Here is a 13,008-nt window from a genome sequence, read left to right as displayed (position 1 = left end):
AAAGATGCAGTGTGCAGAACTGTTGCTGCCTTTGTGTTACCTATTGCCAAATTTCATCAAATTTGTACTTTTGTAATATAACTTTTGTAATATAAGCCCCATGCACAATGTTTGGTCAAATGGACAATTATGGCAAAATCAAAAAAGACTGAGTTTTAATTCATAAGGAAAATTGCTTCTTCTGGCTTCATATTAGTTTAAGTTGGGGCTTCCAAAGGACAAAATAAGTGTAGCCTACACAGAACTCTTCAGGTGTCTTGGAGTCAGTTTCCTCACCTGACTCCTGACACCTGACAGATAGATTTTGGCCAGAGTTTCTTCTTTGCCATTCAAGTTTTCTAGCTAGCATTGTGTCTCCATTCATTGAAGTTTAACTCAACCAATCAGATTATTTCTGTCTCCAAGTCTGCAGTAGTAAAACTAAAATCTGCCCGTTTCTCCCCTTTAATATTCAGTGTTACTGTTTTATTTTCCTCTCAGTTCAGGATGGAGACAAACCTGTGGCGTCTCTTGCTGTCAGTCCAGCCATCGAGAGGACTGGTGGATGAAAAGTTCAGTGTTCGAGTGCAGAACGCGCCGCCTGCTCACCGGCTGACCGTGCACGCCCTCCTGCACTCAGAGGACGGAGACACCTGGGAGGCGTTCGGTCACTACGTCACGGATGCTGGCGGGGACGTGAACGGTACAGACTTCCTTGATGGTCCCGATCTTCAGCCCCATTCTGGAAGAGCATTCAGTCAAAACGTTGTTTGACAAAGTTTGAGCTTCACGCAAAAAGTTTAGAAATTTTGTCAGGAAAACTAATTTGGAACAAAATGCTCAGGTCATGGAAAGCAGAAATTCCACAAATATTCTGGAAAACAATGTAGAAGTTGCACAAAACGTCTGGAAAAGACAATGTGGAGAACATATTAAATCTCTAGGACATGCTCATTTTGAGTAGCGAACACTTCAAATTCACTCGTAAAACTCTGGATGTCTGGAGAAATGTCTGTTAATTTGAGATAACAAATGTGTAGCAACACTGGAAACACTGGCATCAACTAGTTATTTTTGACAGTCAGAATTTATGGTTTTCATCCTTGTGCTTTATAGTTTCTGAAGACCCCAGTCTTGGAGGAACATATGTTGGGGTGGAACCGATGGGTTTGCTGTGGAGCCTGAGGCCGGTGCCAGGCAGCAGACCAGGGCTCAGGTTGCTGTTTCCTTCTGGGTTTCTTTTGTTTTCTGCTGAGGCTGCTGATTCAGCCTCCAACCATGAATCAAATGTTTCATGTACCCCAAATAACTTCAGTGACATCCATGTTGTAATGACTCCAGCAGGTGCCGCTGTATGCTAGAAAGCATCCTGCCATTTTCGAATGAGAGCTCATGCAATTCTGACGTGTTCATGTGGGGTGTCAAACGAGTGTACTTAGAGCACTACCACATATGGTGCATTTGCAGAAAAGATTGAGGTAGCCTTGCATCTGCAGTTATAGATCAGTGGTGTCTCGATCATATTAGGGTTAGGGTGTGGGCGTCTGAGAGTCGACCCACAGCCGTGCTCCGGAGACTGTGGTTCGTGTAAATCCACGACAGACCCACCTTAAAGAAACAATAATAAACACACAGGCTTTTAATGAGGGCAGAAGAAGGGTTAGGCATAATACATAGGGCTACATTATTATTAGAATTGTTCACTGATTTTTTTTAGCATGTCTCCCAGGTAGTGGACACCCATCGGCTCCCTGGAGTACCACACATCAGATGCCACGGTGATGGAGCGATTCGGGTGCAGATAAAAAGATTTTGCGTCTGGGGGACATTTAGAGATGTACTTCTTGAAACTTTTTACTGGGCACAGGGGATCCCCGGGCGTTGCGAACATAAAACCTCTTAGGTTTTGCTTGTGTGGGTCGTTCAGATCTTTATGATTTTTAGTGTCAGGATTATGCGCTAGGCTGATGTATTCAACGCCATCCTCGTCTCTCTGGATGCTGAAAGATGTCATGGTCAGCTCACGGTTCCCCTCCCTGCCACGCCAAGCCAAATACAGCTGGATGTCAAACCACACCTTTCTGACGAGGCCGAGGGGCGTATCGGGAGACAGCGCAGATGAACATCTGATTATCTCAAGGTCCGACTCAGGGATACGAGGATGGTGGAAGCTGGTGTCTTTCCCACTCTTTCTGTAACGCTTCAGTATCGCCTTAAAAACCGCATTACTGCTCTTGAACACAGTGTCGCTAATGATGTTGACTTCTCTTAAGTGGCGGTTAATGCCGGCTCTCAAACTCCTCAAACTGGCAACACTGTATTCTCCTCCTTCCTTAGTCGACTGGACAGACGCATACAACAGTCGCAAAATGTCATTGAGAGTAGTGGCAGTGTGGCTCTCAAAGTTGATGTCCATGTTTTTCTGAGCCAGGAAGTCTCTTAATGTTTTAACTGCCCGTTTCGTGGTTTTCTTTGTGTTTACCTCGTCCTTGTCATCCTCTAAATTGTTCAATTCCTCCGGTGTCACCTCCTTGTGTCGCATCTCCTTCTTCTTATTTTCTCTTTTCTCTTTCTCTTCTGCTGCATCCCAGTCTTCAAAATGATCAAATTCACCAAATAGGTTGAAGGAAACTACAAAATCACTCATGTTTTGTCTACTGTCTTGCCGTTGTGATAAATAAACTGTAAAATAACGTATGTTAACGTATGTTCTGAGTTTCTGTTGCCAAGGTTACCAACTGGCATTTGAGCCAGCGCAAGAATTTAGAACAATCAGGCTATTTGACCGGAACTTTTTTTTACAGGTGTCCTATAACACATTTTAATGGACACCCTGCAGCCAATCAGAATTGAGTATTCACCCAGACCATGGTATAACACCTGATAATTTCCTACAGTATACAGTTATGTCATTCAGGTTGTGCAACACTCCCCCAACATTCCAGCGTGAGAAACTGTGAAAGCATATTTAGATCCACCCACTTTTCCAGTCTGTTGCATAGTATCTTATGGTCAACAGTGTTGAACACAGCGCTGAGATCCAGTAATATGAAGACTGGAATTTTTGATGCCTCACTGCTAAAAGGAATGTCATGCAGAACTTCAACAAGGGCAGTCTCAGTGCTGTGATGTGGTTGCAAACCAGACTGAAAAGCACTGAATAAACTGTTTTGCACAAAGATAGAATGAAGTTGTTGAAATAAGCCTCCTGTTCTGTCAAACTGGTGCTGTTGGTTTGTACACTGCACTGCCACTTTGGGTGTGGACAGAGGACAGAGGTAGCAGTAATTACAGTCACTGTTAAGTAGCTTGATTAACAGTGGTAAATGGACTTTCTGGACTCTCTGTGTGGAAAACACGTCTCCTCTAAGCAAACTTTGCCTCATCCGTCTTCAGGTTCAGGAAGCGGGACGTCCAGACGCCCATGCAGGTGAGGCTCTCGGTGTACCAGGGTCACCAGTCGGAGGGTTTCATGGATCTGGCGGTGCTGGCCAGTGTGATGGTGGAGCGTTGGTACATGGCGCCTGGCGTCCGCAGAGTCAACATCACAGAGGGTGGAGTCACCGGGGCCCTCTTCCTGCCTCCAGGTAGGAGCAGAGGAGAGTTCCTGAGCTGCCAGACTGAGCGTCAAAGATTTTTTCTTTTTGCCCCGCCGGCTGGTGATGACCACATTCATGAGACTTACATGCATGCACCCTATTTGTTTAATGACCTCATGACCTTTCCTGTAGCGCCACCCTGAGGTCAAAGTGCTGAATTCTACACAAGGTACCATGAAATCTACTCAGTGGTTAAACATGATTGGTGACTGTGTTAGTACTCGCCAGAGGAAGATTCCCTTTGATTGCAGTGACCCTATGACCTTTCCTCTGGCACCACCTTTTGGCCAGAAGGTAAAATCTGACATTTTTAAACCTGCTGGGCAGATTTCCATGACATTTGATGAGTGCATCCTGCTAGCAAGAGCACCATGTGATGAGTACACTGATATTGTGAAGTCTATAGAGCGGATTGCCTTGGAATGTGGAGAGCTCATGCTACCCAGAGCTTGACCCTGCCAACTTTTGTGACCTCATGCCTCTTCCTCTAGCGCCACCCTCAGGCCAAAGATTTGACTCGATTCCATTTGTCTTTGAATGTTGTGGATTGAGCTTGTCATTTGATGAGTGGTATCATTCCCATTGAATGATCACTATCTGTGTTTTGGTGAGCCCTCAGCCCAGTCCACCACTGTATGTAATTTAAACACTAACATGAAATTTCCTAATTCCATTCCTGCAAAGAGGAATCCCAACACATTTTATTCACCCTGTCAGTTTTTGACCTCTTTTAAATTTACCAATTCCCTTCTTCCCCTTGTGCCTTTTCCCATCATACAACACACCAGTAGTTAGACCCATGCTAGATGAGGTGAATATTTACCCTCCACACACTTGTTTCATTTATTATGTAGAAGCAGAAACAGAGTTCAAGGGCTTTTTAGGCTGCTAGTCACTACAATTTGGGTTCTGTGAACTTCCCATGAGACTTTGTGTGTATATTTTGGCATTTTTTGGCACCAGATGAAATGATTAATTTAAAAAAATATTGATAGATTAATTGACACTTAGTAATATCCCTGAAATCAACCTAACAGAAGAAGAACTTTCTCGCTGTAGTTTAAAAAGCAGGATCTGATCTTGTGGCCAGTGTGGCTCTGAATGTAAAGTCGGCTGTTTTGGCGTTTGCCCCTGCAGGGCCTGGACCGTTCCCCGGCCTGATGGACCTATGGGGCAGCAGCGGCGGTTTGGTGGAGTACCGCTCAGCGCTGCTGGCCTCTCACGGCTTCGCCACTCTGGCCCTGGACTATCTGAAACAGGCTGATGTGAAAAATGAATACTTTGAGGTATTACAATCAGATCAGACTGGAAAGCATGAGAGCTTCAAGGTGCCTTTTGAATGTCACCCCTGTTTTTAATTTGATTGATTTCCTGTTGAAACAGGATGTTGGGAGCAATGAATGAAAAGTACAAACTAATAGGATATCAATTAGGAGAGACTGGGGTGAAAAATCTTTGCAGATGTTAATGGTAGATTTTTTCAGGTGGAAGAATTCCATGGGATTTTGATTTTGACTTTTCATAAAGGGTAAATAAGAAAACAAAGTGATAATATATCTCAGGTGATCCAGAGAGCAGTTGTTCAGCACTGTCATGCATAACGAGGCCAGATCATAAATGCTTTGAAAACGTGTTGAACTGGACTGGATGAAAGCTGCAGACACCACACTGTCTCCTGGGCTGCAGCCTGTTGGTCTTTGGTGTGGGGTGGTGTCTGCTGTGTTTGGTCGTGATCATTGACCCATAAAAGCAGTTCAGAGGCATGAAGGTTCATTCACCTCTACAGATGGCATAATGTTAGAGCTGCCACAGTGATAATGCTGCATTACAACACGACCTGAGCAGTAAACCTCAGTTTTCATGACTAAGGAAAAAAAAAAAAAAAAAAACTCACTGATTTTATATTGTTGCTGTATTGATAAGAAACTTTTTTATGGCTGCCCTTTCATTTACTTTGGCCTCTGTCTTTAGCAAATATGAGGGACGAAAAATGACAAAACAATAAATAAATGAATAAATAAATAAATACGCATATAAATATATAAATGCATAAATAATTAAATTAATAAATATTTCTACATTTATTTATTTATTTATTTATGTTTTTATTCATGCATTTATTTATTTATTTGTGTATTTATACATTTATGCATGTATTTATTTATTTATTTTTACATTTATTTATTTATTTATTTATTCATTTCTACATTTATTTATTCATTTATTTATTTATATATTTATTTTTACATTTATTTATTTATACTTTTATTTCTACATTTATTTATTTATTCCTACATTTATTTCTGTATTTCTACATTTCCATATTTATTTATTTCTGTATTTCTGTGTCGTATGTTAATAAGGTGGGCGGTTCTTACATTAGTCTTAAGCACGATTGGTTTGTGGGTGTGATCCTATCCACTGCTACTGCCTGGACTGGCAGTAGCAGTGGATAGCAGTGGACTAGCTAGCTGCTAGGGCATTAACAACGCCAGACTTTTCCATGTCGTCGACGTTACGTCGACCCGTCAACACCGGGAGATTTTTGGGGGGCTAGCGGGGCTCTAACCGGAGGGAGGGAGGGGTTGTAGTGGAGCACCGACCGGGCGACCGGGGTGGTGAGGAGGCTGTAGTGGAGCGCCGACCGTGTGTGTAGTCGGACTACTGGAAGTAGTCGGTGGGTGCATGATTTACCACATCATTCGCCAGTGACCTTAAATCACTGACGATGGCTCTCAAAACGCTTTCCATTGCGTTTTACACAGTAGCTAGTAGGGCATTAATGTAAACATCGACCCGTCGAAAGTCGAAGAAACACCCACACACCCACACACACACCCCCACACACACGGTCGGCGCTCCACTACAGCCTCCTCACCCCCCGGTCGCCCGGTCGGCGCTCCACTACAACCCCTCCCTCCCTCCGGTTAGAGCCCCGCTAGCCCCCCAAAAATCTCCCGGTGTTGACGGGTCGACGTAACGTCGACGACGTGGAAAAGTCTGGCGTTGTTAATGCCCTAGCAGCTAGCTAGTCCACTGCTATCCACTGCTACTGCCAGTCCAGGTAGTAGCAGTGGATAGGATCACACCCACAAACCAATCGTGCTTAAGACTAATGTAAGAACCGCCCACCTTATTAACATACGACACAGAAATACAGAAATAAATAAATGTGGAAATGTAGAAATACAGAAATAAATGTAGGAATAAATAAATAAATGTAGAAATAAATAAATAAATGTAGAAATAAAAGAAGGAATAAATAAATGAATAAATGTAGAAATAAATAAAAGTATAAATAAATAAATGTAAAAATAAATATATAAATAAATAAATGATTAAATAAATGTAGAAATGAATAAATAAATAAATGTAAAAATAAATAAATAAATACATGCATAAATGTATAAATACACAAATGAATAAATAAATGCATGAATAAAAACAGAAATAAATAAATAAATAAATGTAGAAATATTTATTAATTTAATTATTTTTGCATTTATATATTTATATGCGTATTTATTTATTTATTCATTTATTTATTGTTTTGTCATTTTTCGTCCCTCATAAGCAAACTCCATATTGTACAAACTTCATTTCCCCTGCTTGGCTAAGATGTAATAGCCCTCTGAGCTGAATAGCTTTATGAACATTTAATTCAGGGATATAATTCAGTGACCTTCCGTGTGCCACTTTTGTGTGGGGGATATCTGTTCTTTTTCTTTCATACTCAAATTTATTAAAACTTCTACGGTTACGTACGTATTGAGTGAGTCTCAGCAAATTCTGGACCTTGAAACCTATACAAATCAAAAACCAATATAAAAAATACATAGTTGTCAATGAGAAAATAAAGTTCATTCTGACTTTTTATATCCCCAGGGAATATCTCCATATTATTATTATTATAGTTATTATTATTATCATCATCATCATCATCATTATCATCATCATCATCATCATCATTATTATATTTATTATTATTAATTGTAGTAGTAGTAGCAGAAGTAGGAGTAGTAGTAGTATGTAAGGCTTTATTTTAGGCGATGTGTTTTGTATCCGCGAGGGTCTCTAATACGATCCAAAAAGTTCCCTGAGCGAGCGAACATGCCAGTTCGTGGGCTAGCCACTAAAAATACCTGGTTAAGAGGAAAAGGTCAGGGTTAAGGTTACAAAACATTAGCTAACATTCGTTAATATTAGGTACCCAATGTTAGCTACCTATTAATGAACAGTGCTCTTGCTTGAGAAGAAATACGAACTTGGGTTGGATGAGTGGGAGAGTTTCAGTTTGTGGTTGTTTCTGTCGTTAAACATTGATGTCATTCAAAAGGGCTTTCAGAAGCCCTGGGTCTGTGTTGAGGTCTGGTGCTGTGGCTGTCCTGCAGGACGCCTACAGAGTGCTGCAGCAGCACCCTCAGGTCTGCAAGAACAGGATCGGATTGGTTGGAATTTCCCTCGGCTCCTCTGTGGTTCTGAAAATGTCTGTTTACTCCAATGTGATCCAGGTGAGGAAATACCTGCACACTTCCTGTCTTACCTGCACACAGTTGTGTTTCCTCCTTTTCTCCATAGCTATAATATGGATGCATCTCTGTATCAATCAGTCAGTTCCAAAAAAATCCCCCAAAATCCAATCAGAAATAAACCTCATTCAGCAAACGATCCCTGTCTTTGTTTGACACGATATTAATTTCTGCTGTTATGCAGATGACACTCGGCTGTACATCCAGATTCTGTCAGTTCTGTCAAATCACATTATGTCCTGTCTTGTGGAAATGAAAAGCTGTTACACAACTTCCCTCATTTGATCAAAGCGAAATCTGAGATCTTCTTAAACTGTCCCGTCTGCTCCACCGGTCCCTTCCACTCTGAACCAGCTGCTTGTCCTGCTCACAATTTGGGTGTTACCTGTGATTCCAAGCTCTAGTTTAACATCCAGGTGACCAAAGTGATAGAATCATGTTTCCTCCAACTTTGGGTCATTGCTAGAATTAAGCCCTTTTAAACCAAAAGACATCTTGAAAAAGTAATTCTTGTTTTTATTTCATCTTGTTTGGACTATTGCAATTCTTCATATTCAGCACTGAGCCAGAAAAACAATCTCCTGTCTCCAAGTAGTCCAAAATGCTGCTGCCAGGCTCCTGATTAACTTGAGGAGACGAGATCATATTTCACACATGCTCGCCTCCATACTTTGGTTGCCTTTGAGTTTTACAAATAGATTGTAAGACTTTACTGACTTAACTTTTAAAGCTTTACTTGGTCCAAGCTACATTCTTTTAAAACTTCTTCAAATTCAAAAATAAATATATCATTAAAGAAGTGCAGTTCATGAGGAACTGAATTGTAGTGATTGAAACTGAAGAGCTGAAAATGTTTTTTTTCATTCACATCTATTTTTTCATTGAGTTTGCAACGGTTGTGAGTTTGAATGCAAATCTGATTTATTTGCCTTTCAAATTTGTGCATTTGATGATATTTTGCAAAATTCATACTTTGGGCTTGTAAGTATTGATTTCTGATTTTGTTTTTGTGAATTGATCTTCTTACCATTAAATTTAATTTTATAAATATTTGAAAAAATTACCTCCATACACGGATGTGTGTATTTAAATTGTGTGTGTATGTGTGTGTGTGTGTGTGTGTGTGTGTGTGGTCTTCCAGCCCAGATGCCTGGTGTGTGTGTGTGCGACTCACGTCCAACCAGTGGAAGGAACTGTAGCTGACTGTTTTGCTCACATCAGGAAGTAAGTCATATTGTGGTAGATTGCTTTATCACCTCTGACTAGTTTTTTTTTTTTTTTTGCTGTTAACAGTAATGGCAGTAGTAGTATGATGTAAATGAGACCTCATTAATACAATGTCTAGTGAAAGCTGGAGGATTTTTCCTTCAAGTCTGGTAACTCATTTTATTTCTGATCAGCAGCAAGACGAAATTACCCTGCAACGCAGAGAACCAACTGTTCTGTCGCAGTGTTTTGCTGCCCATCCCAACCGACACCAGCAAGAAAGTGGACGTGAGTGAAATCAGCTAAAAAACTTCTGTCTCACACCTCCTGATACTTTTGGAAGTCTAACAGATGCACTTTTGTCTCATCAGCCTTAAATGTATTTCGGCCATGTAATGAGAGAAAACTGTGCTGAATGTGTTTAAATCCTTCTGCTGGGACCGTCTGCAAGAAAACATTTTTATTTGGCTTAATGGGTTTCAAGTGTGTGTCTGACATGGACTCAAAGGATGATGTGTTCAGTGGCTGCAGCAGCAAAGGGAGGTCCCTCACTTACACCATGTAGAAACTGAACCAAACAGTGATATGCCCCCACAGCTCTACCATCCACATAGCCATGCTGCACGGATACAGCGGTAACACTTTACAATAACAGTACAACAATTAACGTTAGTTAATGCCATCATAAACATTAAGTAACAGGTAAGAATCATTTACTAATGCTATTCGTGCTAAGGTATTCATTTATATGTTATTTAAGGGTTATTGTAGATATAATTAACATTAGTAAATGCCATAATAATCATTAACTAACAGTTAATTAACCGTTACGGCATTAACTAACGTTAACTAACGTTAATTGTTAGTCAGAAGCCAGAAAGTTGTATCTGCCACTTGGGTTCACTAAAAAAATAAATGACAACACTTTATCACCAAATGACTGACAGGCAGTGGATGTTTGCTGTGTTGCAGGTGGGCCGGCTGCAGTGTCCTCTCTTGTTGGTTGTGGGTGAGGATGATCAGAACATGCCTGTGCCTGAATCTGCAGATGATGTGAGTTTCCTGTTCCTGAGTCATGACAGACAGTCTGAGGTCAGACGGCACTAATATATCAGCAAACTGTCATTACACCTGATCTGAATGTTATCATACCATTGAATGGATGCTGTTAGTTGTAATCACCCTGACAGGTATGGGTTAGAAGGGGCCCTACTGCATCTTCCATTCGGTCAGAAGACTGTAATCATCTATTTTTATTATTAGTCTACAAACCTTTCCCTAACCTTTCAGTGTCAGTCTGATATCAACTGTACTGTATCTGCATTATCTGTATTATCTGCACTGCTATAATGTACCTGCTATGTTAGGTAAAGTGCAAAGCTTTTTTTTCAAGAGTAAAATAAATGTGGAAAGGTTGAGTGCATCAAGAGGTTTAAGGCTGCAATGTGTCCATGTGTTAATGACTCTTTGTTGTGGTTTGTAAATCCTTTCATCTTACAAATACTTTTGTTATCTACCTGTGGTGAACAAAGAAAAAAAAACAGAGAACAGGAGAATACATTGAGTATTTTAACTGTGTGTTCCCAGATGAGGCAGATGATGGAGCGAGCGGGGAACAGCCACCTGCTGACCGTCCTGTCGTATCCCGGAACCGGTCACCTGATCGAGCCGCCGTACAGCCCACACTGCCGGGCCAGCAAGTTTAGAACACCACTCCATAAGGAGAGTGGTATGTTAACCATGGTGTGTGTGTGTGTGTGTGTGTGTGTGTGTGTGTGTGTGTGTTGTGTTTATGAAGGAAGCATTGAGTTTCACAATGTTGATATTTGTCGTGTCAAGTTCTAAATTAGTAACTATCTCATTTTTGATCTGCAATAATTAAGAGATTACTGGAAGTGAAAAAGCCAAACATCATCTGATGTTTGATAAAGCGGGATGGCCCTCAGTAGAGTGCGTTCCTCTGCCAACACGATGCAGCTGTCCAGATCTGCCAGTTCCACTTGTTGGATATTCAGGATGAGTTCATCAGGCCACCGCTACACCCTCCTTTGCTGCGAAAAATGAATCAGTTTATCCTTGACCCATGACCAGCCTTTCCACAAAGTTTCATGGTGTTGTGTGAATCTGTTCAAAAGCCTCACCCCCTTTGGCCAATCAGTGTGAAAAGGTAATAAAGGTATTTCCCCAGTTCCTCCTTGTCCCATGACCAACCTTCCACCAAGCCTCATGCAGCCTCATGTTTCTAACGTTCAGTAATATCCAAAAACACATAAACCCTGTCCAACTCCTGGTTGGTATTTTGTGTGTTTTTGGACTACAGAAACAATTTGATGACATCACTTTGGACTCTGATAACTTTGACTCTATTTTCACACTGTATATATTAAAAGATTAATGTGCTAATCAAAAAAAATGTCAAGAGAGTAACAGACAATGAAAATAATGGTTGGTTGAGGATGCCCTGGAGGTCCATCTGTGTCAGGGTGGGGTCTTTGCCGTGGCAGCCTGGGTTCGATTCATGCCTGAGCCCTTTGGTGCATGTCGTCCTGCCTTTCCTGTCTCTCTCTACTGTTGCTGTTGACTGGAGCAGAAATGCCAAAAAACAAAAATGTTAAAAATAATCTCTGGTTGCAGCTCTATAAATGTTCTTACACCATAGTGTGGGTGAATACTCTTTTCTCATTAGCTGGCAGGTGTGCATTAAAACCATGTATTGCAGTTTGGCTAAAGTTTGATCAGTGTGCTAAAGTCACCTGCTACCAGACATGTGACCATGGCAAAATTAAAAGCACAGCTGTCAAAGCTCACTCATTATCAGCTGTGTAAATGACCATGGTGTAAGCGGGATAATCAAGTTGTAGGTGTACCGAAAATGGTGCTAAGGCACTTCGTGGAGTCTTTGTGTTGGGTGGGTCTTTGCCTCTGTCCTGCCTTAAAACCTTTTAATGAACACACACTCACTGATCATCCCCAGTTTATTTCCTGCTTCAGTTCAGGTGGTTTTCCCAGGTGAGAACACTGTCCTCTGAACCTGAAAAGCTCCTCTAACAAGAGAACTGTGCTGAGCCCGGCCCCACCACCTGCTCTCACCACATCACACTAATTTGCCTCGTGAACTGAAGTGTTTGGTTTCCTGCCCAAAAATGGTTGGGCAGTCAGCAGCTTCTTCTTCCAGTCACCGTGTTGCTGCTGTTTTGGTTTCAGTAATGATGCTGTGGGGCGGAGAAGCAGCGCCGCACTCCCACGCTCAGGAAGACGCCTGGAGGAAGATGCTGGACTTCCTGAAGGAGAATCTTTACTGCAGCGCCGACTGAGCCACAACAATCTGCCACCAACACATTTCTGCTGCTTTCATGGTGTTGAGTGGTGATGTCACACCTCTACAACGGCATATTTGAACCACTATGGGGAAATAAAGTAACAGAGCCGGGGGAAGGGAGGCACTAATCTGAGAAAAAACTGAGAGATTAAAGTCATAAATTTATGAGAAAAAAAAACTCTACATCCTTTTCTTCTTTCTTTTTTTTGGTCAAGGAGCCACATGGAGCCTCATCTAATTCTACTTTGCAATCAGATTTAGTGAGAAGGAAATGCTATGATTTTAGCCCAGAATCACAATATTATCATCCAGGAATTTGCGTGCCTAAAGTCACTATCATGCTGAAATGTACCCAGACTTCACTGTCATTATTAGC

General features: G+C 41.4%; 1 protein-coding gene across 1 annotated transcript; it reads left to right on the top strand.

Moving 5' to 3' along the window:
• Positions 1 to 486: 486 nt before the first annotated feature.
• On the top strand, positions 487 to 12,627 carry LOC115361028 (peroxisomal succinyl-coenzyme A thioesterase-like). The gene is made up of 10 exons (XM_030054264.1): positions 487 to 682; positions 1,096 to 1,195; positions 3,376 to 3,566; positions 4,716 to 4,864; positions 7,970 to 8,089; positions 9,249 to 9,331; positions 9,508 to 9,601; positions 10,286 to 10,366; positions 10,901 to 11,042; positions 12,518 to 12,627. Exons 1-10 carry the CDS (start codon positions 487 to 489, stop codon positions 12,625 to 12,627), a joined length of 1,266 nt encoding a protein of 421 aa, XP_029910124.1.
• The last annotated feature ends 381 nt before the right edge of the window (positions 12,628 to 13,008 follow it).

Source organism: Myripristis murdjan, chromosome 6, assembly GCF_902150065.1.
Source record: "Myripristis murdjan chromosome 6, fMyrMur1.1, whole genome shotgun sequence".
Taxonomy (NCBI): domain Eukaryota; kingdom Metazoa; phylum Chordata; class Actinopteri; order Holocentriformes; family Holocentridae; genus Myripristis; species Myripristis murdjan.
Note: the sequence above shows the minus strand (reverse complement) of the source record. Positions and strands in the feature narration are given on the sequence as shown.

Excerpts from the sequence above, each read along its gene's own strand:
- LOC115361028 (XM_030054264.1), top strand. The coding sequence starts at position 487 with ATGGAGACAAACCTGTGGCGTCTCTTGCTGTCAGTCCAGCCATCGAGA. Across the intron at positions 3,567-4,715 it reads GGCCCTCTTCCTGCCTCCAG|GGCCTGGACCGTTCCCCGGC; the intron begins GTAGGAGCAGAG and ends TTGCCCCTGCAG. Across the intron at positions 8,090-9,248 it reads TTTACTCCAATGTGATCCAG|CCCAGATGCCTGGTGTGTGT; the intron begins GTGAGGAAATAC and ends GTGGTCTTCCAG.